Source organism: Falco cherrug, chromosome 1, assembly GCF_023634085.1.
Source record: "Falco cherrug isolate bFalChe1 chromosome 1, bFalChe1.pri, whole genome shotgun sequence".
NCBI lineage: Eukaryota > Metazoa > Chordata > Aves > Falconiformes > Falconidae > Falco > Falco cherrug.
In genome coordinates this window covers 100,223,197-100,249,996 of record NC_073697.1, presented here as the reverse complement: position 1 = coordinate 100,249,996, position 26,800 = coordinate 100,223,197, and the positions used below count along the sequence as shown (strand labels likewise).

General features: G+C 52.6%; 1 protein-coding gene across 1 annotated transcript in view; it reads left to right on the top strand.

The window, feature by feature from the left end:
* MYO18B (myosin XVIIIB) overlaps positions 1-20,031 on the top strand; it is a 74,265-nt gene extending 54,234 nt beyond the window's left edge. The window contains exons 37-39 of the mRNA XM_055699120.1: positions 7,339-7,472; positions 9,384-9,545; positions 17,052-20,031. Of these exons, the coding sequence (XP_055555095.1) occupies positions 7,339-7,472; positions 9,384-9,545; positions 17,052-18,402 (1,647 nt within the window). The 3' untranslated portion in view covers positions 18,403-20,031. The remainder of the gene's footprint in view (positions 1-7,338; positions 7,473-9,383; positions 9,546-17,051) is intronic.
* The last annotated feature ends 6,769 nt before the right edge of the window (positions 20,032-26,800 follow it).

Below are 26,800 nucleotides of genomic sequence, written 5' to 3'. Positions count from 1 at the left end.
TTGGGTCTCTTCCAGCCGTCTGCACTGACAGACACGCTGCTAACCCTACCCAGCCCCCACTGCCGGGGCACTCCATGGGGTCTTGCAGGCACTGTCTTCAAATCAGGTATCTTTAATGAAGCTGTGATATTTGTCACCATAATAATTCACTATTTTTACTGAAAACTGAAGTATAGGTGGGAAGATATTCTTTGCACTTTTTTTTTTTTTTAAAAAAAGAAAGTTGAGAGTCACAGTGTAAATAACCTTTTTTTTCTGGTTCTTATGACGTGAGATCTCCTTCATATTAATGCTGCCCTGTTATCGCCACTCCATCCGGTATGCTGTAGCACATTGCAGCCTGATCTCTATGAGGTTGGTTTTTTTTTTTCATTTGCAAGCTTTAAGGATTTTGGTGGTGCTTTCAGTGAACTTGAGAAGCCAAGTGGGAGCTGTTTGTGCCTCCAGCTGAGAATGCCACGCTCCCACCCAGGCAAACCTACAGCTCCCAGCAGGGTCCCAGCCAAACCCTCTGATGTCTCCGCCCTCAGCCCCAGCACCGCTTGCTCCTGGGGCTTTCGGAGCTGCTCTTTTCTTTAAAAGCTAATGGCTTAGACTAAGTGTAACAACAATTATCATCAAAGGGAGCCAGTCCTTAGAGGTGAGGTTGGGTGATGGAGGAGCTTCGGGTGAAAACTCGACTGGATAAGCGCTAATTAGGCCTGTTGTACAGCAGGCGCATGATTCCTGGTTTGCCATTAAAGTAGTAAATTCTTCAGGAAATCATCAGCACTTGTGGTTGCTCACACTAATTACTGGTAACAGCAGTGTTTGTGAGCACAGAAAGAGCCCCTCACCCCGACTCACTTGAGACTTCAATGGTGGAAATTTCGTCACTTCAAACTTTCTGAAAACCTTCGAGTTAATTACTTAATTAAAAATAATAATGATTGATGAATACTGCAGGTGTACACTAAATTATTCAAATAGAAGCAATCCAAATTGGACTAATTAGATTACACTTCACTTCAGGTGGATGGGATCTTGCAAAGGTTATGTTGTGACAGCAGAACCACAAACAAAAATAAAAGACGGTGACGAGGACACGGTGCTGGCTGCTCTGCAGTGCCTGCCTCGGCATTCTTTAGAGTCCCACAAATTATTTCACTGCTGGTTTTGCTTAACGCTTTTTAACTTATCTTCAAATGCTTCTGGCACAAAATTAGATGAAAAAGAAACTCTTAATAAAAAGAGGAGTTTAGAAATCCTTTTCCAGAGAAGCAATGAAAGCAAAGCTAGGATGTGGAGAGATGGGGCGACGTGGGTGGGATGAGGTGTCCCCTCCCTCCCTATTTCTGAGGAGGCTCTGGCCAGGGGCTGAAACACCTCCAGCTGCCTGCTGCTGCCTGCTGCTGCCCCTCACTGCTGAGGGCCTGAGCATCTTTGTTGTTGGAAAAGACTGCTGGCCAAGTGCAGGAGGAAGCCCCAGCGATACTCAGGGAGATGGTGGGCAGCAGGATCTCACTGCCAGCTTTGTGGGGGCAATGTGGGCTAGCAGCCCCCACTGGGAGCAGGGAGACCCCTGGGAGCTGCCAGCCCATGTCTCCTCCTGTCCTTGCCTGGTGCAGAGCCTGTGCTTGTCTTGATCTCTTCTGCTGCAGCGCTGGCTGACAGCCCTGCTGCCGTGCCATGCCGGTGGTGGGGTGCCATGGGGCTGGGGGCTGTGCCCTCACCGCCCTTCCCTTGGCTTTTGCTTGTTTGGGTACCCATGAAGTGGCAGCAGTATTTCCCCTTTGCAGCAAATCTCTTCCTTTCCAACCTGTCCTTGCAGTGGGAGTGGATGGTGCTGTGAGAGGGGCAGGTGGGGGGTCTGGGGCTGCAGGGGCTTTGGGCAGGATGGGTAAAGAGGGGCCGTATGAAATGCAGGGAAAGGTGGCTAGCAGGCCAGACCCACTGTTGAGCACTTGGCTGTGACACTCACAGTAGGAGTTAATTTTTTTTATACTGTAACCCATGTTGTCAGGGTCTTACCAGCACAGATGTGCAGCAGCAGCATCCTGTGAGCCCCCCTGAGTGAGGACAGGAGTCCCACCAGCATCTCAGAGTGATGAGATGTTTGCTATGTGCTGACCATCACCAAGCAAGCTCCCACCCCCCTCGTCTTGAGAGTGCCTTTAATTCAGGCTTCCTGTAAGCAGAAATTAACCACAGATTTTCAGAATAAATGCTTTTGACCTGCCAGTGGGCCAGTGCTGACAGGTTTTGGGACTGCTGGGCTCTGGGACCATCTGTCTGCCGATATGCTGTGAATGGGAGAATCTAAACTGGAAACGTATGCAAAACCAGGCGGAACATATATTTTACTTGTTGATTATAAAATACACATCAGCCCGGGTTTCTGAGCTGGTCAGACTGGTTTCTGCTGTGAGTGACTGACTGGTTTGGTAGAAGGAGCCAGATATACTGGTGCCAACAGGGACCGGCGTTTAACAACAGAGGATGCTCCTGAGCCCATGTAGCAGAAGTGCTCTCAGCTCCCATTTGAGAAGCTGGGGCAGCTTTCCCTGGCCTCGCAGCTGGTGCCATGTCCCTGTCTCTCCTCGTGGCCCCTGTGCCAGGTGCGTGGGCAGGTTCTTCGCTGGTAGGCAGAATGGATGCTGTAGGGCTGCTCCAAACCACTGTAAGGCAGGAAAGACACTAGCGGAGCTTTTCAGTGAAAAATCAACATACACATGAAGTAAAGGACCACCTGCTCTAACATCTCTGGTTTGTGGCAGGAGGTGTAGCTCCTTTCTGGAGCACTGGGGCTTTTTGCAAGTCTCGTATCTGGTGCTTTGCAAGGGAGAAGGCAATGATCCATGCTTCTCCCTAGGAGAGGGAGGGAATGTGCTTCCAAAAGCTGATGGGGACCCCTTGGCAGTGCAGTCCTGCACCCAAACCCTTCCCAGCCAGCAGCTCCAGTGCTGGCCCTTGGCCCAGTGGCTGTGGGGTTCCTGCCCTGAGCAAGCAGCCCCCCTGTTTGGGGGTCACCTTTTGGGGGAGGCACTGGGGTCCCATGGGACAGCTCTGGCACTGCTCTTGATGTGCCATGGGCTGGCAAGAGCAGCCCAGCTGAGGTGTATGTGTGTGCTCAGGGATGAAATCCCCCTACAGATCAGTTTGCCGTGTAATGCATATTAGACCCCTGTGGAGGCTAAAGAGTAGCAGAAGAAATCTCATAAACAGTTGGAAAATTGCTGCCTTACTCCCCATTGTGCAGCGTGAGGGCAGCTGCTCCAGACTTTGCCTGCTCCCTGATTAGGTAGAAAGGACTGATTCCTCTGGCAGCCGTTGCTTTATAAGCTCTGTTCACCAGCACAGCTCCTCTTATTGCAGCCCTCAGCAGCAGCCATCCAGGATCCCTGTCACCAGCAGCACCGGCCGGAGCACAGGGGCTCTGATAACAGGCCATTAACAACGAATAATTCAGGCAAAATGATGTACAAGTCACCTTCCATCCCCCAGGTCCAGCCGCAGCGCAGCACTCCGGTCCCCGGCAGCCTCTCGTTCGGCATCACGGTGGTTTCTTGTGCATGGTGAAGGGCAGTGGCTGGCTGGCTCCAGCTGTGGCCACCGAGTCACAATGTGCAGGGAAGCCGGGAAGGGAGAGGGCAGATCCCTGCGTGCATGGGTGAGGTGGGGCTCTGCCGAGGCTGGAGGTGCTGGCAGGGTGCAGCCATGCCTGGTGCCTCTGCAGCCAGGTGAATTTCTTGGCTCCTAGCTGCTGCCTGGAGTGGGAGAGGACAGGTTCATCCCTGGGGTCCAGCAGGACTGGGAGAGGGACCGTGGGTGCACCACCGCTTGCTCCACTCTGCAGCATTTCTCTCCCTGCTTCGGCAGAGCCACATGAGCAAGCAGGTTATGAGTTTTCTCAATAAATATATTCTCCCTTTCCCCCGCCCCTTTTCTGCTCAGAGAAAACAAAAAGCTGGCAAGACTTGGCAGTTCATCCTGAGCGAGGATGTAAATGCTCAGGCCAATTACTGTATTAAAAGGGAAATGCTTCTTGCATTTACATTTAGATTGAAACAACATGTGTCAAAGGTGTCTAATAGTTCCGTGGGATAACAGTGGCCTGATGCTGGGACCATTCTTGTCAGTTTGTATTACGAAGATAGGTTTTTCACATTTGAAATGAATTATATTGACATAATTATTCCTTTCCTTGAGACAATTGTACGGTACAGAGTAAAACATGAAGTGCTTCTGTGCACAAGATCAGGGATTGAGCGCTGGGGTGGGTGGGACAGGGGGTTTGCAGCCCCCTCCCCACTGCAGTGCTGTCCTTATGAGCACAGGGCTGACTGACCTAGCTGCTCTGTGGCTCCGTAAATGAACCTTTCTACTTTGCACTGTTTTGAGCCCAAAATACTGAGCAGCACATTCACTCAGAGCATTTCCCCTTGTGCTTCCCCTGGCCAGCCACAGCTCTGCTGGCCTCCTCCTCCTCCTCTTCCTTGCTGGCTGCAGCATCTTTGGGAGCTGTGGATATGCTGAGCCCGTGCCAAAAGACAGGGCACAGAAACTGAGTGGTACTGTTTCTCTTCCCCACATCATCTTGTTGCAGATATGTATCACCAGAATTCATTTTACAGTAACACTTGAGCCCCAAGAGCTAAAATTTGCTTTCTGTATAGGCTTGTGCAAGCCACTTGGCAAAGAGCGAGCGTGGAGTAGCCCCAGGTTGTTCTTTGAATGTGACTGGTGCTTTCCTCTGCATTTCATCAGTCTGGGTACCTGGGGCGATGGCGGTGGTGATAGTACCTCTGCTGGAAGAAGTCTGTTTAGCAACATCACTGCGCTTAGCAGTGTCAAATCTTATTAAGAAACAGGTATTTTCAGGCTTATGTTCACATTGCCACTCGGCTGGCGTGTGGGCAGGGGACCCCAAGGTTACCCGCAGTGCGTAGAGCCCAAGGCTGTGCAGTTCCCAAAGTCACCCCAGTGCCCTGCGCAGCCCCATCCTAGGCCAGAGGCTCCTCCCCACCACACAGTGTGGGTGCCATGGACCAGGGGTACCCAGGGACTGCGGCATCCCCGGGGGAGCTGGGCTGCTCCCCACCATGCAGCGTGGGTGCCATGGACCAGGGGTGCCCAGGGACTGTGGCATCCCTGGGGAGAGCAAGGCTGGAGCCCCGTGGTGGTCCTGTTTCTTTAGCCATGCCTGTGGCTGTCATGCAGAAGGCAGTGGGGCCGGAGAGACCCCACTAGCCGCCGGGACATGCTGTCTGCTGCTCTCGCAGTTGTGCCCAGGGGATTTCAATTGTCAGTGGCTAGAGGAAGCGGGGTCTGGGTGCTGGAGGGGTCACACCCTACTGTGTGCCCAGCTGCCTCCCCGCCAGTCACTGTCAGGTTAATAATAGCAGAAAGGAAGAAAGGAATTAAATGCAGCCACTGAAGTATATTTAATTTGCACCATATCCTGCAGCCAAGGAAGTAGTTCAATAGAGACTCTTATCAACCTGTTTGAAGGGTTGAGCTCTTTAGCAGTTGTTTTGCTGCCTGGTCTCGCAGTCACTAATAGAGGCACGTAGCCAGCCGGAGCTTGGAGCTCACTCTTCTTAGGCTTTTCTCCTCTTGGGGGCTAGTGTTTCACCCTGTGCTCCCTCCCAAGCCCCTGGCTGTTTGCAGCATCAGCCCTGGCGAGGGGAGCATCTCCACTCCCCGGGCAGTGGACCATCCCCGCACAACTCGGAGCAGCTTCCACAATGAATGGGTCCTTCGCACCCTCTACATTCACCTGAACCAGGAAGGCAGCAAAGGGCTCAGAAGCACAGAGTTTCAGAAAGCTTCTTGGCAACATTCAGGTTTTTACCAATATCGACACATTTGCAAAAGCAACTGTGATGCTGTGCAACCCAAACTGGGATATTTCTTTGCATGTTTTTATGAACTGAAATGCTCTTCCCCTCAGGCCTGTGCGCCTGGTGATTCCAGGGCTTTCATTATTTACTCTGACAGTCTGCCGGCTCCTGCGCCACGGCCTGTCGCAGCCCGCATTGCAAATCATCTCTCACCTTGTCGCCACTGAGATGGCAATTTTACAGCTGGCGGCTTCAATCACGGTGAATTTGCAGCTCATGCTCACTCTCCTCCTCTCTCTGCCGTGTGATGGTTTAGAAAATGGCACAAAGATTTCCTTCCTAGCTGAAAGGTCTTGGAATCTCATGAGCATGGTGGTGCTCAGCCACGGTGGGTGAGCAGTGCCTGGTCGGCGTCCTCGGTGTGCCATGAGGCTGCCCGGCTACAGGTGATGCTGGGTCCACGGAGCCATGCGGGTTGTGCGGCTTATCCAGCTTTTCCTCCTTGTAGTTTAAATTATGAATAGATTTTCTGTTTTTTCTCATCAGCTCCAGCGTTTCTGGAAAGAGCTTTGTTTCCAGGCAGGTGTGTAGTGTGTGTGAGTGGAGGAGCAGCCCTGAAACACCCAGGAGCATCCCTGCGGTCTGTGCCCCACTCTGTCCCTGGCAGCAACGTGGTGCTTTCACACCAGCTGCTTTTACATGTTCCACATGGGGCAGGGAGGTTAATGTTTAATATCAGATTTAATCATTTGGTATATCAGCATTACATTTTGATTTAGCAGAGCAATACAGCAGTGCACTGAAAGCACACCATGGGTACAGTACAACAACTGCAACATTCACCCAATGTGATTCACCAACGTGATACAAAGATGCGATGCCCAGCCCAGGTCTCTGTACACTCACCGCCACGGCACTGGACATCCCCAGCTGCAGGAGCGGATGTGTGGGCTGAAGCCAGCTCAGGCCTGTTGCTCTCTTCAAAGATGTTTTTTTTTTACTTCTCCAGGTTTTATATACTTTTTGTTGGGCTGAGCCGTATATATGCTTCCCCCATGGTGGCCTGGCTGGCTCAGGAAGAAATTATTCTTTACTAACAATCTCCAGGAAGGCTGTTAGTACAATCTGGTGGTGCCTTGGTACAGCCATGTGCTTACAACCGAGGTCACCCTCCCCTCCCCGGAGTTCAGTTCAGTTTCCGCACAGAAATTGCTGGTGGCTCCTTACATTCTTCCCTGTACTTGGGATATTTGGCTCGCCTCCTCTGAGCCTTTTTCCATTGTGGGAGGTGGTGCTCAGTCACGGAGGGTTCAGCTTCCTTTGCCTCTCTCCTGTTGGAGGAAGTTGCATTTTACAAGCTATCACACGTGTAGCAGAGTGCAGTGGGAGGTAGCAAGCCCTGGCAGAGCACAGAGAGCAGGGGGACACACACCTTTATCAGGTGCCTCGCTCGCCTGCTCCACAGTTTGGGGTGCCATGCTGGGGTGCCGGTGCTAACCCAGTGCCGTCCATGCAGGAGCAGCAGCTGGCGGAGCTGGCAGAGGTGCGGCAGGTCCTGCAAGCCGACCTGGGGACCTCCATCCGGCGCATTGCCGATCTGCAGGTGGCCTTGGAGGAGCTGAAATCCAGCGATGAGAGCGATGCGGAGAGGTGAGGCGAGGGGCTGCAAGGGGCTGCAGAGGGGCAGGGTCAGATGCTTTGTGGTGGGGAAGGATGCTGCGTTGTGCAAGGGTGATGCCAGGGTGGCTGTAGCTGCACATCTGCATCTTCGCACATTTTTGGTGCAGCAGCACACGTTTACGAACCAGGAACCTCATATTAAGGGAAGGTTTCACAAAAAAAGTGTCACCCTTAAAATCATAACGTGCGGCCCAGCTTAAAGTAAGCAAAAGGGGTGGAAACCACTCCGTTCACAGAGCAAGCTCCTGTCCCTAGCAGCACGGCATGCAGCTGTGTGTCAGCAGGTGCCCCAGTACTGGGTTTATTGATTGAAAATCCTGTGCTTTGATCAGCCACAGGAGCTGGGGGCCTGGAGGAACCAGTGAAGCTGGCTGTATTAGGTAGAGGATTTTACTACCAAAAAATGAGAAAAAAATTCAAATGAATTTTTCAGGTGTTATTTCTACAGCCCTTCAATTTTCCCCTCTGCTACACTGCTAAAGGGGCATAGTGACAAATGGAGACAAAGTAGATAAATGCATTAAAAAAAAAAAAAAAGCAGAGATGTGCTTGTCACCATGCAGTGAGAGAGATTTTCTTTATGTAGTGATTAAACCAGGGAAGGGTGAGATAGAAACCACGAGCTCAGAAATTCACTCCTTTGTAAAACAAAAGTGATTTCCAACACAATTGACACATTAGCAGGAGGTGAGAAGCGCTTCCCAGCAGGGACCTCCGCAGCTGCTGCGGGCTGGGAGGCGGTGCGGTGCGGTGCGCGGTGCTACCTGCCCTTCCCCGGTGCGGGCACCCCAGAGATGTGCTGCGAGTGCAAATGCCACGTACGCTGCAGCAGCCCTGATGACTACGGGGGTGCATGCACCGGGTCCCTTTTGCAGCCCAGGGCCTGGCCGGTGCAGGGAGCAGGTCAGGGGGTCTCCAGCCACGCGACGTGCTGGCACTGCCCCCGCCCCGCTCCCTGCCGCAGCTCTGCCCGGGCTGCGGGGAGCGATGTTGCCTGGCTCAGGCCAAACCCTGCTCTGCTCGTGTCAGCCCCCAGAGCAGCCGGCTTTGGTGCAGCTGGCCTGGGAATTTCTTCATCTTGTCAGACCCGTGTGGCGGCTTTGGGGAGGCTGTGCAAGCCATCGCTGTGCTGACCCTTTTGTTCTGTCCCTTGCAGCGCGCAGACAGCAAGGGGAGTGAGCGAGCCCTGGGGAGCTGCTGGCTGAAGGGCAGGAGCCTGCGCCTGGCTGTGCCGTGGTCACTGACCACCAGCTGCCTGCAGCCTGCCGAGGGCAGGGAGAGGGGCTTTCGGATGCGCTGGCTTCTTGTGCCCCTGCGCCTGTTGACCCACTCGCTTTCCCTTTGAGCTCTGTCTGTTAAACCAGCGAGATGCTCTCACTCCCCCAGGCTGCACTTTGAGAATATGAAGCTGATCTGTGACTTTGAAGGAAAACTGAGATCCTAAAGAATTTCATCTGCTACAGCTGGTCTGGGGGTTCCCGATGGGTGGGCAGGGGTAGCTCCAGGCCGGGGGAGCCCAGGGGGGGCGTAGGGCACAGTGGGGTACCTGGGGTCATACCAGCTCTATCACTGCAGCTCCAGTCCCAGGGCACTGCAGGCAGCAGCGAGGTTTTCCTGCCCACTGGCTACAGGGCACTTATAAAACCGAGGGAAGCAGTTAATGGCAGCAGCGCTGGCCCAAGGACCAGGTTATCTGTTACCCGACCTGTGCCAGTGCTCCAAAACAGCCAGAGCAGAGCCTACCAGCTGGAGCTGCCGTTACTGGAGCTGTGAAGGAGCCCCCCGGTCTGTGCTTCACACGTGCCCCAGGACCCCTTCCCAGTGTGACCAGCCCTCTTGCCTGTGCTTGCAGAGCTAACGGGGTATCTCCTCTCCCCACAGGGATGCCTGCTCCAGTGTTGGCTCCACACTCAGTCTGGAGCCTGCAGAGAGCGTCAAGTCCTGGCCGGGTTCATCCACAGGCTGGTCTTCCCTGGTGGGTTCCAACATGTCTGGGAGCCTTTTGGCACAGTCCGTCAGCAGCCGCAGCACCCAAGGCCCGAGGTAAGGGACCCCCAGCCTGTCCTGGGCACAGCCACCTCTGGCAGTGACAGATGCACGGCTGCTCTCCCTGCACAGGGCACCCGACGCCGCTTTCCTCCAGGGAAAACACAGGTGCTTGATGCCAGCTCCAGCATCTTGCAGATGTATGGATGGTAGAAAAATGTCTTGCAGGAGCAAGCCATCACAAAGATATTTTAAACCCTGCTGTATTTTAATCTTTTTTTTAAAGAAGTGTGAGAGGCAGGAGTAAGCTGCTGACAGCACTGGTTTCTCAGTGTTCAGGCGCAGAGAGGTAGCTGTGGGCATCCTGCCCCGTTGGGGTGTCAAGGCAAGGAGCTGTCAGCCCCGGAGCTGCTCTCCTGTCACAAGAAGCTTCTGCATGGGCAGACCCTGCAGCCTGGTGGAAGGTGCTGCCTGCTCCCCTGCCTGCTGCCTGCCAGGGGCAGTGGCTGCTTGTGGCCCTTTGAACAGGGAGAACACACGCAGAGCGTGGACCCCATAACTCCCTCAGCAGAGCTGAGTATCCCAAACCGCTATGTATCCTCAGGGGCTCCCACTTGCTCTCTTTGGCTTTTATTTTCCTGTGGAAAAAATCAAGAGGGATCCCATGGCACAGCGAGGAGCACCATGGTGGCACCGCTGCAATGCCTGCACCTGCTTGGGGACAGGGAAGCCCCTGTGGTTCATCGAGAGATGGTGCAGATGCTGGGCCAGGGATGGTGGGTACTTTGGCTGTGCTCCGTTCAGGACATGTGGAAAGGAGCTCAGGGGGTCCGTGGTATTTAAGGTCAAAATATCAAATCAAGGAAGGTAGTCGCTGCCACACCAGGATCAGTGAAATGCTAGATGAAAGTCGCTACATCAAAAACATGCTTCAAGCAGTATAATATCCCTTGATGTATTCTCTAGAGATAATTTAAAGAGGCGATGCAGCCTATTTGAGGATTTGTATGCCATATGCTTGCCTTTCACTGGTGAGGAAACAGTCTGCATTTATACAGTTCTAATATAAAATATGTTAATTTTTGACAGTAATGCTAATGGGCTGTGAGGGAGTTGGAGAATGGCCTAAGCACTTGCATGGCCAAACTGTCTCTGCTCAGCTCCTGCAGAGCCACTCCAGGGTGCTCGGCAGCAGGGCTTCTCGGGGCTGAGTGGGTGCCCACGTGCCCAGCCCGAACTGGAGCCATGTTGCCCAGCTGCCCGTCAGAAGGACCCTCCAGCCCACAGACAAAGCTCTGTTTTACAGCCATCCCCAACACCATAGCAATTGCCAGGATGAGTTTTGAAAAGCCCTGTAAATCAGGGCCTGGTAGGTGCATCTCAGAAGGGAGGTGATGGGGATGGAGGAGAGCGTTGGGTCTCTTTGGAGGCTTGGGAGAGCAGAGATGGAGCAGAGATGGAGCTTGGAGTCCTGGGGCCAGGAGCCATGCAGGGCTGAAGTGGCTCCAGACAACATCATCCCCATGGAGGGAAGGTGATTTCTCTATTTTGCATGCAAAGATCTGCAGAACGCTAGCTTTCTAACAAAGAAAAGCACATTTTTTTTGCATAATGCATGACCTATAACATCGATTGACATGGGACGTGGTGTCAGCCTGCAGTGGACACAGGTGCAAAGATAGACCAGCCGAATTCAGGGCAGGCAGGGCTGTCAGTACCCCTGCCTGCAGCCTGACGCGGGGCCTCCCTGCCACACTGCTTTCCCAGGGATGTTGTATCAGGACATACATCACTATTTTCCCAGCTTTTCCCCCCATTTCCCCCAGAACCAGGGTGAGGGCCGGGCTGATGCTAAGTACAGCTCACTGCAGCATCCCCTTGCTCCCTGCTTGTGTGCAGGTCCATAGGCAGATGCTCCAAGCTGAGAGCGTTTGATAGGGTTTGCATACTGCCATTTCATTGCAGACATTAGCATTAAACTCCCTGCTCTGGTTCTGGTGAGATCTGTTCCCACTGCATTCACCTGCTTTGTACAGTAAAATAACTATTGCCGGAATTAGTTTTCTGAAGAGCAAGTTCTCCTGGCAGCGGACACCTTGGGTATGCTGCAGCGGTTTGAAGCAGTCCATTGCTGATAAAAGGCAGAGTTTAAGAGCAGTCTGGCAGGGACCCGTGGGGAGGTTATGGGTGAGAGCTCTGACAGCAGCCAGTCGAGCTCCTCTGGGACCCCACACCGCACCCCAGCACCCATCAGTGAAGTATTTCCTAAATACTGCTTAGGAGTCTTTGGTCTGAATGACCCAACTCTAAGCATAGATGAATGGCAGCACAACAAGACTTACGGCTAATGTAATATTTCTGATGTGCAATACACTGGATTTATAGTAAAAGGGCAGGTATGGAGGCTGGACTGACCATGGCCATTGTGACAGGCAATTTGTGCCTGGAAATAGTGTGACAATCCGCCTCCATCCTGGGGTCATGAAGGGCTGAATTACAAATCCTGGTGCAGTAGCAGTGTTTGGCTTCAGCTAATCTAAGATGGAAATATTAGCAAGGAGGCTATATGAAATGCAAACAAACAGACAATGAGACTGGTAAGGTAATAAAAATGAGATCAGCAAAACGAGCTCTTCCTTATTAAGATTCCTTTGTCTTACACAAGCACCCAGTAATGAAAAATGAATCGTCCTAGCATTCGCTTCTCGGCACTACATATGGGATATTTGCTGAACAAACAGCTGCCAAAAGCCAGAGGAAAGCACAGAAGGCTGTTATCATCAGTGTGGCGTACAGGAATGAGAGATTTGATTAACGTTTTCTTTAATTCTCTGCTATCTAAATGCTTGTACAAAATGGTGGCCAGCAGGGCTAAGACTCAGTAAATATGACACATTGCAGAGCTGGAATAAGCTATCATTATTTTTATTAAGAAGACAACTCAAAATTGTATGCGTTTCTTCTGCCCCTCGCCAGGCAGGGCAGGGTTGCATTGCGGTAGAGGGGCTGATCCCGCAGTGCAGGCAGGGAATGGACCCGCGGCACAGGGCCCTGCCTCTCAGTCCCTGCATCCCATGGCACCGCAGCATCCACAGCTCTGGCATCACCCCGGCATCCTCCCCCTTCTGCTTCAGTTCACAAAATCAGGAGCCCAAGTGCCAAGGCTGGTGGGGATCCGACACGTTTATTTTTAAACATTATCATGTCAAGAGCAAATCATTATATGGGAAACTGGGAGCTCTTCTGTAGATGACGGCGTGACAAGAAAATCCTCTTCTGACAGAAATTAGGCCAGTCTCTTTTCTCTCGCTGAAATGGAGTTGTCTTGGCTTTATTTATGAGCTACCAGGAAAAGCATCTGAGCCACACTTTCATTCCTGGTCATGTGTTGCAATGCATGTGTGGATTTTATTGTATAAATTATTTCAACTAGCGTAATTGTAATCATGTTAATTGCTATGTAATCTTCACTAATTATTGTTGTATGTCATTTGCTTTGGTGTGAATGGCATATTGCAGAACTCTGTTTGGCTTACAGATGCCTTCCGAGTTCTGCATTGGGCCCCTGCTTTTGCTTTTGGCTCAGGAAAACCATCTCCTCTGATGCTGAGGCAAGGAGCGGAGTTTTGCTGGGCAGCTGCAGTGTGCTCACGGTCCTGCCCCCTCCAGCATCACCCACCACCGGGGCTGCCGGGGCTCCCAAGGGTTATTCCAAGCCCTGGGAGTTGTTACCAACACATCAGCCCTTAGCCTGGGATTAGCCAGAGGATGCTGCAGGATGGGACAGGACCATCTCACACTTGTGCTCTGCCTTGTGAGAAGGCTTGAGTATGGCCAAGAGAAGATTAGCCATGATTTTTGGGTTGTTTCTTTTTCTTTTTTGATAGCCATCAGGGTATGGTTAAAGGAGCACATGATGAGGATAGGGTGCTGCTACCGCGGTGGGCACAGCTTGACCAGTGACAGGGTATGGCAGCCCAGCAGTAGCACCAGCTCCAGCCTCTGGGCTTGTTCCATCGGAAACTTGTTGCATAGGAGAAATTACGTTGTGGTCCCCAGGCTCCTTTTCCTGAAAGTAATTAGTTGAAATTGAGTGTGATTTCAGCGCACCTGTGGCAGAGGAGCAGGGGCTGGTGCTCCCACATGTGCTGGGCACACCACAGCGGTGGCTGGTGCTGGGGTGGGCAGCAGCTTGAAGCTGTCATGTGGGGGTCTCCAGAGGTGGGCAAAGCAGGTTTTGGCTTCCTAGGAAGGGAAGAAATAATGGGTGTTGCTGGAAGGACCTGAGTGTTTTAGGTGCTGGAAAGCAAGAGGAAAAGCATCAAAAGTGGAGATATTCATGTAGTGTTTCCCCACCACACGGTGCTTTTGCTACTAGTATAAACATTTTAATTTAAAATTCATTTACATTTTCATTTAAAATGCAATCAGGCCCCACATGTGCTCACCAGGCAGCTGATGCTGCTCGGGGTTAACACACCACAACCCTGGCACCAATGTGCCGGCGCTGGCACCGCATGCACTGACCATGGGCTGATGAGCCGTGTCCGGAGAACTGCGGCTTCCCCAGAGGAACCAGCCCTTTCCCTGGCATGTGCAGTCGGGTTTCACTTAATGAATGTGGCTAATACGAACTGTTGGGACAGACAAGGATGGAGGGGGTGGTTTTGGACTTCAGCTATTTTGCTGAAAACCAGGACATGGAGAGCGTGGGCATGAGATGCTCCATTACGCAGATGGTCCCTGCTTGGACCCAGGGGGCTGCAGGGCCTCGGCAGCCGGACTCTTACTAGCCATGGGAGCTGGAGGAAATCCCGTGTTTGCAGCTTTCACTCCATTTCAGGCTCTAAAGATTTTCATAAAAATGCTAACTGTCCATCATACCGAACAGGACAATAAATAGTGGCGTGTAAATTGTTCATGTTCACAGTCCATTAGTGTTTCTTACCTCTCCAGCTCACTTTTATCTCAGCCTTAAAAACCAAATAAAAACATTGAAGCTGGCTGTTTAATTTATGAAAGCCGGTCATGCAGCAGTCAGTTTACAGTATTATTTGGAAACGTGGAGAGTGATTGGAGCAATTTCCGTACAAGTTCTCTTGGAAGGATTACACCAGCTATTTAGGTAAGATGCAATTTAGGTTCATAAAAACCAGCTTTATCGAAATGTCTCAAACTATTAATCAGCTCCGATGGTTCAGCAACATCAGGTGCTGTGGCATGGGGTAATGCTGCAGGTTGCTGTGTTTGAGGGAGTTTAAATCTCTGGTTAATTCATTTTGCATTAAATAATCCAGTGGGTTAGGCTCTTTTAATGAGCTACAGGCGCGTGGCATGGAGGTTAGTGCTGGGGCCAGGCAGGCACCCCTGTGCCCTGGGCTGTGCCAGTGGGCACGGGGGACCTGAAGGCCCTCCATGACCCCATCATTCCTGCAGCCACTTGTGTTTCCCAGCCGTGGAGTTTGCCTTCAACCCATCTCGGCACGTAAATTATTTCACGGGTCAGCAGAGCCTGGTCCGAACCGGTCCCGCATGGTGGCTGGATTATCTGCTCTCTCCCCGTTCCCATGGCAACACCAGCATTCCCAGGGCAGGATGCTTCATTACCAGTGATGTAAAACTTGACCACTGCTTCCGCATCTCAAAGCCTGCTGGCCTCCAAGAGATGTATTTATATTTAGGCTCTGCTGCTTTACTCTGCCCTTCACTGTCTTTTTCCCTCCTCCTTTCTTTCTCAGACAAATTCAAGTCCCGACAGCCTTCTCATTAAGGCCAATACCAGACCCCCCTTGGCTGAGCAATGGTGGGGGTATCTGTGAGTGGGGATAATCTGCCGACAGTGCTGGCAGCTGCCATCACTGGGTGCAGACTTTGTCAAAACGCATCACTCGCAGGCGCCTACGCTCCCCAGCTCACCGGCAAGCGGCTGCGTGCGAGCAGCCTATAGATAGTAACTGGCTATCATTGATCTAAAGCGATGGACCGAGGAGAGACACAGTGCAGCTCAGCAGAGCGCCTGCTCCGCTTCAGATCTATCCTGGCAAAGACGACCCTTTGTCTTTCCCTACAGTGGGACAGGCAGAAAATCCAGTTTTTCAGCCCTTCAAGCCAACGTAGGTGCTGGTGGGGGGGATGTAAAGTGTCACACTGGGAGCTCAGTGTCACTGAGCCCACTGGTGATTGCAGCCCCTCCTCATCTCCATGCATCAGCTGCACAAGGAAGGGGACAGGCTTGGTGCAAAGAAGCCCTTTCTGGCAGCCTGCACATGCCAGGAGCCGGCTGCTCGGGAGCAGCTTCAGAAGCTGAACAGGCACTACATTGGCATCCTGTGGTGCCCAAGGAGATGTTCCCAAGCTCCTGTCCTGGCTTGTGGGTGCTCAATGCCATCAAACGCTTTGGGGATGGACAAGCAGGATTTGGGGGAAGGCAGGACCATCTTTTGCTCCTGCCCCCATGCCACCATGCCTCTGTCCTGCTCAGCAAGTGGCTGCTGCAGGGGTGGGAACAGTGTCACCACAGCGGTCCCAAAGCAGCTCTTGCAGCTCTGTGGTGAGGAGCAGGGGTTAAATCAGGAAAAGCAGCTGGCTGGCAGGGCTCCTCCTGGGCATCGCCTCTCAGCACCATGTGCTGGTCCCAGCCGCAGACCTGCTGTGTGCTACTCTGCTCTCAGCACAGAGGGGCGTGCATTATTAGTAGTATTAGTATTGGTGTTAACAACATTAACAGTATTATTGTTAACATTACTATTATTAACATTATTATTGTTATTGCCCTTTCTGCTGCTCTACATATGCACTCTGCACAAGCTGCAATCCTGGTAGCAAGAGCAACATTCTGCCTGTGCTGAGCCAGTGCCATCCCAAATCTGGCACCATGTTCTGGCTGAACCAGCCCTGCAGACTGGCCACCAGCCTGCTGATTGAGGGCTGTGTGTCCTGGGGACGGTGTCCTGCTGTGACGGTAACCAGTGTGGCTCCTCTTTGGTGAGTGGAGGTGGAGCCCACACGGTTCCTGTATCAGCCCTTGTTTGCAGGGCAGGGGTCCCATCTCCGCACATCACTTCTGTCAGTCACTTGTCAATGAGCAGCCCCTGGCCAGGTGGCATTTGGCTCTTGCAGTTCAACAATCCTTCTCCCTCCACAGCATCAGCCTGGTTGAAACATGCCCTGCAATAATGTTAAGATGTATTCAGGGTTATCTGTGAACTGGTTTCATAAAATTTTAGTGAATAACCTTTGGCTTTGTCAGAAATAAAGTAAATCCTACATATTGCTATAATCTGTCAAGAAAGAAGGACATTTGGAGATATGTCTTGGTTTGGCAGAGATAAAGTTGGTCACGCCACACACCCTACACTGTGGATATAGCAGGGTTAGCTGACCTAGAATTATTTAAGATAAAATCTTTGGGCATTGCCCAACTGCTTAGTGTAGCAGAGGGAGTTTATTCTGAGACTACCATGCCAATACTGGCTTTTTGCTGCTCAGCCTTGTCCTTGCTGAATGACATTATGGACACTGGAAATCATGCAACTTAAACTAATGCCAACATCTGTTTTTTAGGGTGAACAGAGACACCAAGGAACCAGTGCTGAGCCGGCTGGCTTCTTCCCAGAGTTCTGCCAGGTCCATCGATCCTGTGGATCTGGGGAGGATGACGAGTCCCTTGCTTGGTGCTAGGAGACGGGAGTACGGAAAACCTCTGGCAGATGAAGAGGAGCTGGAGAGCCCAAAAAAGCCTGAGGACAGGATAGGAGAGATGTCCCCGTCAGTGCTGCGGCGTAGGACCTCCCCTGCCCCGGACACGAGGTTCCCCAGCCCGCTGTCTCCAACGGTGCCAAGGAGGAGAGGGCTCTCCCCAGTGTCAGGGATGGTGCCCAGCTCCTCAGCTGCCCTCTCTGAGTATGTGGAGGAGCTGCGGCGGCAGCGGGGAGTGGAACGGGAGCAAGGGCACCTGGCGCTGGGTGACACCTCTCCCCTCCCCATTTACCGCACCACGGGTGCTGCAGCCCTGCGGCGCTGCAGAGCTTTCCCAGCGGTGGAGGATTCCCTGGGGAAGCTGGATGGGAATCAGCTGAGGGAAGGTGAAGAAGCAGGCACCAGCCTTGTGCGCTCCTCCAGCTTGAGGGAAGGTGAAGAAGCAGGCACCAGCCTTGTGCGCTCCTCCAGCTTGCGGAGCATGGCCTCAGAACCAGCTGAGCAGGCACGCTCCCCAGCTCTGAGAAGAGCATCAAAGTTCGGCTCCTATGACTCCCTCCTGCAAACCCTTGATGGCTCCGGCCGCCAGCCAGGCTCTTCAACTGCAGGAACGGAGGTGCTGGGCACACCGCGGCCGAGCTCCTGGAGGAGCTGCCTGGAGCCTTCGGTGGAAGATGTGGAGGTGGGAAGGGGCTCTGGGGGGCTCTTGGGCTCACCATCCAGCGACAGGCTGGGCGAGGGGAAGGGGAGCAGCTACCCCTTCAGCTGGCGAATACCCACCCTCAACTATGAGAGGAAAACCAACATCGACTTCGATGACTTCGTCCCGGCTATTCGCAAATCCCGCTCCACCAGCAGCCTGGCCAAGCCTGGGAGGGACAGAAAGGACGGCCACCGGCCCCTCACTGTCCGCTTCGAGGATGAGGCTATAGCAGGCAGCTCAGCATCCTCCGAGACAAAGGGCACAGTCAAGCGCAGCCCAGCCCCCCGGGAGGACCCTGGGGACCTCTCCGATTCCTCCTTATCCTCTGGCTCCTTCCTCTCCTCCTGTAGCGCTGACAGCATCAAACGCCGGCCACAGCCCCAGAGAGGGGACGGGGAGGGTTGCAGCAGCAAAGCCAGCACCCAGAGCAGCGGGGCAAGCCACCGGGCAGAAGCAGAAGGGAAGGAAGACGATGTCACCAGCATCATGAGGAAGTATCTGGGAAAAGACTAAGGTAACTGTACTGAGCTGCTGCCTGGCACTAGCTCAGAGCAGTGGTGGCAGGTTTGCAGTGCTGGCCCCAAGCCGCTGCCCCTCCAGCCCATGCAGTGCTTGCACTGATGCTGTGGTGTGCATGAGGACAGGGTGCCCCAGGCCAGCGGGAGTCCCCATGTCCCCTGTCCAGCATGCTAGAGCAGTCCAGGGCAGGGGAGGCACTGGCCCAGCTTCAGCCTCAGTGCCCGACTGTGCTTCCTGCTCTGCTGCAGCTGGGATGGTGCCAGGGATGCCCTGCAGGGTATGCAGCACTGGGGACCCCTTGCCTTCTTCTTGCCCACTTTGGAGCTGCAGAGGGGTGGGCAAAGGGGATGCTGCTGGTGCTGGGGCCAGCCCCACAGTTGACCACAACACTGCTGGGTTCCCTTGGCATGCTGGTTTCCTGAAAATAGTGTCCCCCAGTTCCTACCTTGCCACCCAGAAGATACATCTTCCTGAGCCCTGCTGAGCACTCCTCCTGGTGCCCGTGCTGGTTTGGTTAATGTGACATTCACTTTGGCTGGATGCTGGAGGTCATACCCTCGCCAGAGGAGGGGCCTCCCGCCTGGATCAGGCGTGTTTCTCCCAGTTAGCAAGTGCCTCTGACAACCACTTGGATCCAATGTCTGTATCACAACTGACGCTTCAAGAATTAGGATTTATTACTGCAATCCAGGTTTGAAAGCAAAGTCCCTAATGAATGCAGCACAACTGTAATTAAGTGTTTAAAATAGATTAGAAAAACATTTTGTAAAACCATTGCCTTTAGACTAACTTACTGGATGTCAAGCTGTGACCAAATTGACTAAGCCAACACAAGAAGGGAGCGTGTGTTAATAAAACATTTCTTTCCAGGAAGCACAATTTGCATAATGAAACGTCCCACTTTCTCCAGACTTGGTTTCAATAAACTGTAGCGACTGGCCTCGGTGCTGCACCAAGCAGGGAGCCACGACCGAACTGCTTCCCCGCTCCTTTGGAAGAGCACCTGATAGGAAACACATAATTTAAGCCGAGACTGAAAGTGGCTCCCCAAAAGTCATGCGACGGTTTTACAGACAATGGGACTTTTTTTTTGTTTCTAAACATACCTTGGTTTCTTTGTGCTCCTGCCCTGTTTCCATTACCACAGCTTTGCTCAGGGCCAGCCGCGGGGACAAGGGACTTTCTTGTTCTCCTGCAGTTGTTTGACTCAGGAGTTGGTGCTGTAATTAAAACCCAGCGGCTGCCATAAATGCCTGATAACGTGCTGTGCTGGCCAGGGGAAGGCCACGCTATAAAGAGCTGGAGGAACACCAAACCCCTTTTTAACCCAGAAGGTGCAGCCCAGACATCTCAACCCATGCACCACTGCTCAGAAATCAGCTGAAGGGTCAAAGGATGCTTTTGGCTCTTGGTGTGACACCCAGCAACAGCAGAGCTCTGAAGCTTTTATAATTCCGTAGATATTTGAAAACAGATCCGTATGTACTTTCACGGTTCCTGCCTGTTTGGGACATCTGGGCACACACCACTGGCGTGCAAGGCAGCACTGCCGTGTGTGTGGCAGTGGGAGGCCGTATTCGATGTCTGCTTGGTTTTTACACAATAAAATACTTGCTTCTTTGACACGAGTCTCTTTCTGTCTTTCCTTTCCCCGCAGCTCTGTGGAAGCTCCCCCCCAACCCCCATGGCTAGGGTCTTCTCACTGGAGACCCTGCCAGCTTCCCTATCTCTACACTTACAAAAAGCACTTTTTTTCAGCCTCAATCTTCTTTCCTAGAAGAGATCGAAACTTACTCAGTTATCAGAGGGCTGTGGCAAAATTATACAGGTATGTGAACAAATCTCTCCTTTCCGTCAGTGATTTTGAAGTAATTTGCTCGACTGGGAAATTTGCACTAATTCGCACAACCTCGTTGGACCTCCCGGGAAAGCCGCAGTGCAGCGGCTGCTTGAAAAGGCAAATTGGGCAGTTTTCAGCACTTTGGTTTGCCTTTTGGATTTTTTACGTTCTTTTCTAATTTAAACCAAAGCCTTGCAGCAAGAACCATTTTCCTTGTCACAGATGAATGCAAAGTGTCCGGATGGGGGTTGACATCAGCAGTTTGCTTTGCCACCCGTAGGCTGTCAGCAATTCCCAGCAATTCCTCGATCCCAGCTCTGTCAGCAGCCCTGCAGGCAGGAGGCAGCTCTGCACAGGGTGACACTCCCTGTGCTTCCAGGTCTCCCTTTTGCAATGTGCAACTCATACAAGATGACAGCAAATGAAGAAATTGCCGCTAATTAGTTTAATATTGGCCTTTCTAATGATTCTGCTATTTCTGGGGGAAAAAAAAGCAATGCATTTTGTAGTTCTTACATGTCTCAGCACCACCATGCTGGCACACATTTGGCCATGTGCCACAGCTGGGTACGTGTGTTTGGGGGGTGGTCAGATCCTGCCCGTCGCTGGCTGGCAGTTCAGCACCCTGGGCTGCTGGTGGTGGTGCTAGGGAGGTAAAGCGGCACTGGGAGGGCTGGGCTGGGTGGGTGGTCCTGGGCTGGGACACCCCGTGTGCTTTGCTCCTTGCAGCGAGTCCTGCTCCCCGGAGGGATTTCATGCTCCTTTGGGCAGGGACGGGCATCCCCTGGGGTCAGATTCAGACCACAACAGCAACCACCCCCCCCATGCCAAGCCCCCGTGTGGCCTGGTGAGGACTGTGCTTCACCTTTCCCGACTGCTCATAGATGGGCATCATGGCACATGCAATGAAGGTGGTTTATTCCTGATGTTTATCCAGACACACACTTGGCATTGGGAAGCGAGGGGCCAGCTTTTGGCACTGCGGCACGTTCACGGGGGCCCTGCAGAGCTTGGCTGTTAGCGGCATCTTCAGTGAGCACGGTCCGTTCTCTCGGTGCAATCCCAGTCAGAAAGCCTGTGTACAGCTTGGGGCTTTTAAAAGCTTTTTTTCCCTTGAAACTGGCAAACTGGAGTGTGCTGTGCTGTCATTGCACTCCCTGCAATTTCACAAATTAAGTGAAAGGCAGCTTTTCCCCAGTTCTCTCTGCATAAAGTATGCAACTTAAAGGAAAAAAATAGTTTACAAAAATCCTGTACTCCCTTCTGTGCTTTCAGATGAAAAAAGAAAAATCACAGATTGTGTCGTTTGGAAGAGATATCTTCATGATCTGCCCTTCCAACTTGTCTGGAATTTTTTAATGGTATATTCGAACAAACAGTTCCAGGAAAAATCTTGCAGAGCAGCACTGGCTGAGCTGGGCAGGAATGGGAACTTTTTCCCAATGAACTTCTCAGTCTGAATGATGCTGAACCTGGCCTCGCTCCCTCTAAACTGCTCTGCTCGGGGGAATTACTGCGGGGATGTGTTGCAGAGGGAAATTGTCTGCTTGGGCAGGAGGTCCTGCCTGCCTGTCTCCTGCCTCAGTGTGCAAAGCTGATGGGAGCAGGATTGATGCTGGCTGTCCTGGGAGCCATCAGCAAGACCCGCTTCAGACATGGGATAAGGAGGAAACCACTGGGATCACCTGGACGCTGCTGCAGCTCTAACAGGCTCTTGTGTGTCCTGAAAAAATGTGTGATTATATCCAGCACTGGTGGCATATTGCATCTGGTCCTGAGCGCTGGCCCCGCTGGCAACGGCTTTGTAAATGAAACTGTGACCAGAGGCTCTGGAGTCGAGTGATGCTCTTGGAGCCTCCAGAGAAATAAAACAGCTGGAAAAAAAGATGCAGTGCAACTGAGAACAAATCACTGCCTGCCTGCACTGGGGCTCTGAGTCGGAGCTGCCAGCAGGCCCCCTGGAGCACCGGACGCTTGCGGGTGGGGGTGAAGGCTGAGCGCCCCCTGCCGAGGCCACAGTGGGTGTGGGGGTGGCTGGGGCAGGGGCTGCAGTGGGGGGGACGTGCCACACAAGACCAGCACACAGCACTGGGGGAGGGCAGCCATGCAGCTGCTCACTGCAAGGAATATCTGTATGTGTGTGCCATTGGTAGGACTCATTAATTGTCCAAACGAGCTGGGCAAGCCGATATAATCAGATTAAAGTTCAGTGCAGCAGCAGCACTGACGTGGTGGGCATGTCAGGCTCCCACGGCCCTGGGCAGGCTGCTCTCCTGGCATGGGAGACAGAGCAAGCCCGTGCTGTTGGAGAGATGGGAAACATGGGGCAGGACAAGGATCGAGGCTGAAGGCAGATGGACAAGCAGAAGGAGCATTGCAGCATGGCTTCCTCCCACAGCATCACAGGTCTGTCACTTCTGCTCCTTCCCTGCAGCACATGGCGCTGGGGGGACATGCCAGCGCCTGCAAGAGTGGGGTCTGCAGGTAATGGGACCCCCAGCTCACCCAGTGCCGACTGGTGGCACCAACAGGCAGGGACACTGGTGACCCTTGGAGGAAGGGACACCCCAAAGGGCACCCAGTGCTCATGCCAGGAGGCCAGCCCTGCTTAGCTTCGTCACCACTTTTGGCCTCTGAAGTCTGACCTACAAACGCTGGCTGGATGAGGTGTCGGTTTGAAGTTCATTTTTAATCTAATCTCAAAACGCTACATAAATTGCTCATTATTTGGCCGCTGTGCAAAATTATTCCTTTGACACTGAGCCTTTGATTTGGAATTACTACAGCGGTGGGTTTGCTGAACATTAAGCTGTTGCCATTTAAACTTGCAAAAGAAATGCAGATTTGTGTGTAATACGCTGACTTCTTTTTTTTTTCCTTTTGCTTTGCAGGCCACAAAGGAAATTGCTCTGTCACTTGAAATGGCTTTGCACATCCTTTAACAACAAACCACAAAAAATGATGCTTCAGCTGGAGCTTCTCGGGCTGAGTCCAGAGAATTGTGTGCCCTTGAAGCAGCCGGAGCAGGAGGAGAGCAATGCTCATGGGTGGCAAGAATGAGCCATCCATCAATGCTGGCCGTCAATAAATACTGCACGTGTACGGATGGGGTGTGAAAATGCCTGTCCCCTGCCCACTCGCAAACACACAGGAGACAAGTAACCAATGGCCAGGTCAGTCAACTTTAGGACCGTGGCAGTTTATAGCCTGGAGTAGGAGGACAAGAGTTATTCTCTTCGCCCCTGTATTTTAGCTACATTTACCTGCTTTCAGCACAAGAGCTCTGCTGTTTGCTGCTGTAAGGGATGGCATCTGCAGGGAGGACAGTGTGGCTTTGGATGGATGCTGTGCCCCCATGCTGCGTGAAGCAGCTGGGGTGGGTTTTGCTACTGAGCTGCAAATGTTGCCAGCCCAGCTTGGGGATGCTGAGAGCTCCCTTGTAGGGGCATCTGCCTGGGGATACCCCGTCACCCTCAGAGAAGGAAGAGTGCTGCCAGCCCAGAGCCCACTGGCCAGCTGGAATCCTTCACCTGGGTGCACCTCATAGCCTGGATCAAGCTGGTGCTGTGAGGGTAACCCCAGCACCCCTGTGCCCACAGCAGCCGGCTGCCTCTGTCCCTCTCCAAGGAAGGTAGACACTGATAAGGGGAAATGTCTCCTCATCAGACAGAGAAGCACCAAGCAATGGAGGCTGTCAAGTTTCTAATTAGCATAATTAAAGCATGCTCTTTTCTCCCAATAGATGTGCCTTCAGAGAGCCTTCATCAGAGAAATGATCTCTGTAAAGGGCTCCTTCGTCTGCAAGATGCTCATCATTCAGCAATAAGAGTGTCCAAAGCCATCCTGCCACTGACTGCAGCGTGAACAGAGCCTGGACCTGGCTGTTCTCCTGTTGGCACATGCTTTTTCTGGCACGTCACATCCGTAACGGATGGAGAATCAAACGCTGGAGCGGGCAGGCTTGTGTGCTGTCCAGTGCATGTCACCGTGGCAAGCAATGCACGGTCCCTGCTGCGGGGTACCGGGGCTGGCAACCCTCCGGGCTCCCCATCATCCCCCCCCTGAACTGCAATGCCTTTGCAGGAGCTGGGTGTCAGGAAATGCTCTGTGGTTCCCTCCAGTGCTCTCAGGGAAGTCAGGGAATTACATTTATTATAATTCCAAGTTTATTAGTGGGGTATGTAAGCCTCTTTTCAAATGAATAAGCTGTTTTTCCCAGTGCCTGCATCTGGAAACACTCCGCTTTGATTCATAGCATTGCTCAGTGGGATGGCAAGCATGCAATGATGCACACGCTCACGACATCCCTCCTGGGGATGGGACGTGGCAGAGTGGCCGGGGCTTCTCCTGTGGGTTGGTGGCTCTGGCAGCTGGGAGGGCGTGATGAGGCTCCCCTCTGCCTGTGCAAGCAGGGCCAGGCAACGTTCGGCTCCCACTCTGCATGTGACAGGATTCAATTTCACGCCTATTGGATGCAGGGAGTTAATACCCAATTGCTGCCATGCACGAAGCTTCTCTGCCACTTAAATGTGTTCCTTCCAAAAAAGGAAATATAATTGAAATTATTCTTCCTGCGGGCAGTTCAACAGGCGTGGAAGCCTCCTTTTGCTCTCCACAGTGTTTGCCATTGTGGCTGGTCTCGTGCCCTGGCAGCTCTGACAGCAGCCAAGCCCACCTCCAGGACAGCAATTTGCTGGTGACCTTCAGACAGACTTGGGCTGGGGAGTTTGCTCTGCAAAGCGGTGAGCCAGGTCTTTGTCGGCATGGCAGAGCTGGATGGAAAATGAAAATCACCTGGACTCGTCAAAGCAGTGCAGCCTTGGCCAACGTCCCTCCTTCCTGTGCGGATGGAGAGCAGGGATGGCGCTCTGTGCTATGCAGGATCACTAAAGGGTGACCCCAAGCCCCAGGTCCCCACCAGGACCGGGACCGGCAATACTGCTCCGTACCCCAGCACAGGGTGCCTTCCCACAGGCCAGCACCCATCCCGGTGTGGGGACTGGCAGGGAGGAAGACTGCCCATCCTCCTCGGTGGTGATCTCTGCCAAGAGGCGTCAGCTCGGGCTGCGGGATGGTGGCAGGATTTGTGCTCCCTGCCTGGCTCCCTGCTGCCCGCCTTTCTCCCCAGCGCAGGGCTGAGTGACTGCAGATTCAAGGCCATCTGTCAGACTTGGGGGTTTGTTTTATCAGGATGAGTTTTATCCTTATTGAAGTCCCGCCAGGTTTCCTACATCAGCGTGAGCCAGCCTGCACCCTCCTGCCGCGCCGGTGACAGTTGTGTGCCCTGCTCCAGCGAGGCTCCCGGCAATCCCAGCAGAGCTGAAAGCACCCTGGCTAATCTGGTGAATATTTAACTATACCGTGCACACACATGCCATCGCCTCATGCTCACTGAGGGGGGGCGATTCCCTAAAGTCAGGACAAGGAGCCAGAGGAAGAGCTGGTGTCTTTAGGCTGAGGTTCTGCTGGGCTCAGCTTAGTCTGGCATACTGCCCCACAGCCCCTCCATCTGCTGCACAGCCTCCGTGGGAGCTCCTGGGTTTAAAGCTGAGCTCTGAATAACAAATTAGCAGAGGATGTGGTAGGATGGCAGAGTACAAATTAAGAGCTAGAGGTGTATTTTAGTGACGCCCCCCCCCGCTGTGGGCTCTGCCCAGGAGGCTCTGCTGCATCAGCATGGACAGTGCTGTCTCCACGTTGGACACTGCATCTCTCTCTCAACTCGAAAGGTCCAGAATGTGTATTGTATGCATTACTTATAGTATATATATTATGTACTATATGTACCCATCTATTATAGAAGGGCTTGATACGTCATCAAATGACTGGTGCGTTAGTGAAAAAGTGGCGTAATTATCCTCATTCTGTTTTCCTGTTCTCACTAAAGGGACTTTTTCTTGAACTGTTAAAATTATTATAATTAATTTTTGGTTGAGTTTTTGGGGTTTTGGTGGTTTGGGGTTGGTTTTTTTTTAGTGTAGTCTCATGCAGGACTTTCCCACCTGTATCCAGAGATAATTTTTACCATACACCCACTGAAGTCCACCTTAAAATTGCTGCAAAATCAACCCGATACAATTACATTTTGCAGGACAACTAGTGATTATTTCTAATAAATTCTATTGTGCTAAATAATTTTGATCATGTGAGGACTGAGAGCAGGGGACGGTCCCTTCCCTGCTTGCCCAGATGATGGAGAGGGAGCAGGGACACTGCTGGGACCGCGGGTGGGGAGGGGGTGAGGGATGCTAAGCACCTTGCTGGGGCAAGCTGCCCCTTGCTGCCCACCACAACCCAACCTGGGCCCCTGGGACTGATGCAGTGGACAGTTGTGGGCAGGAGGGGCTGGGGGTGGGCAGGAGGGCAGCACGGTGCCTGAGATCCCACTGGGGCTGCCCCACGGGCTGCTTCCCTCAACACACTGGCCATGGCTCTTGGGGAAAAGCATTGTTTCTCCACAACTTGCAGCCAAGCTGCTCATCTGAGTTGGAAGTGATGAATTTCTCTGAACTGACATCCTGAAAGAACAGCAAGAGCTTAATTACAGTAAAA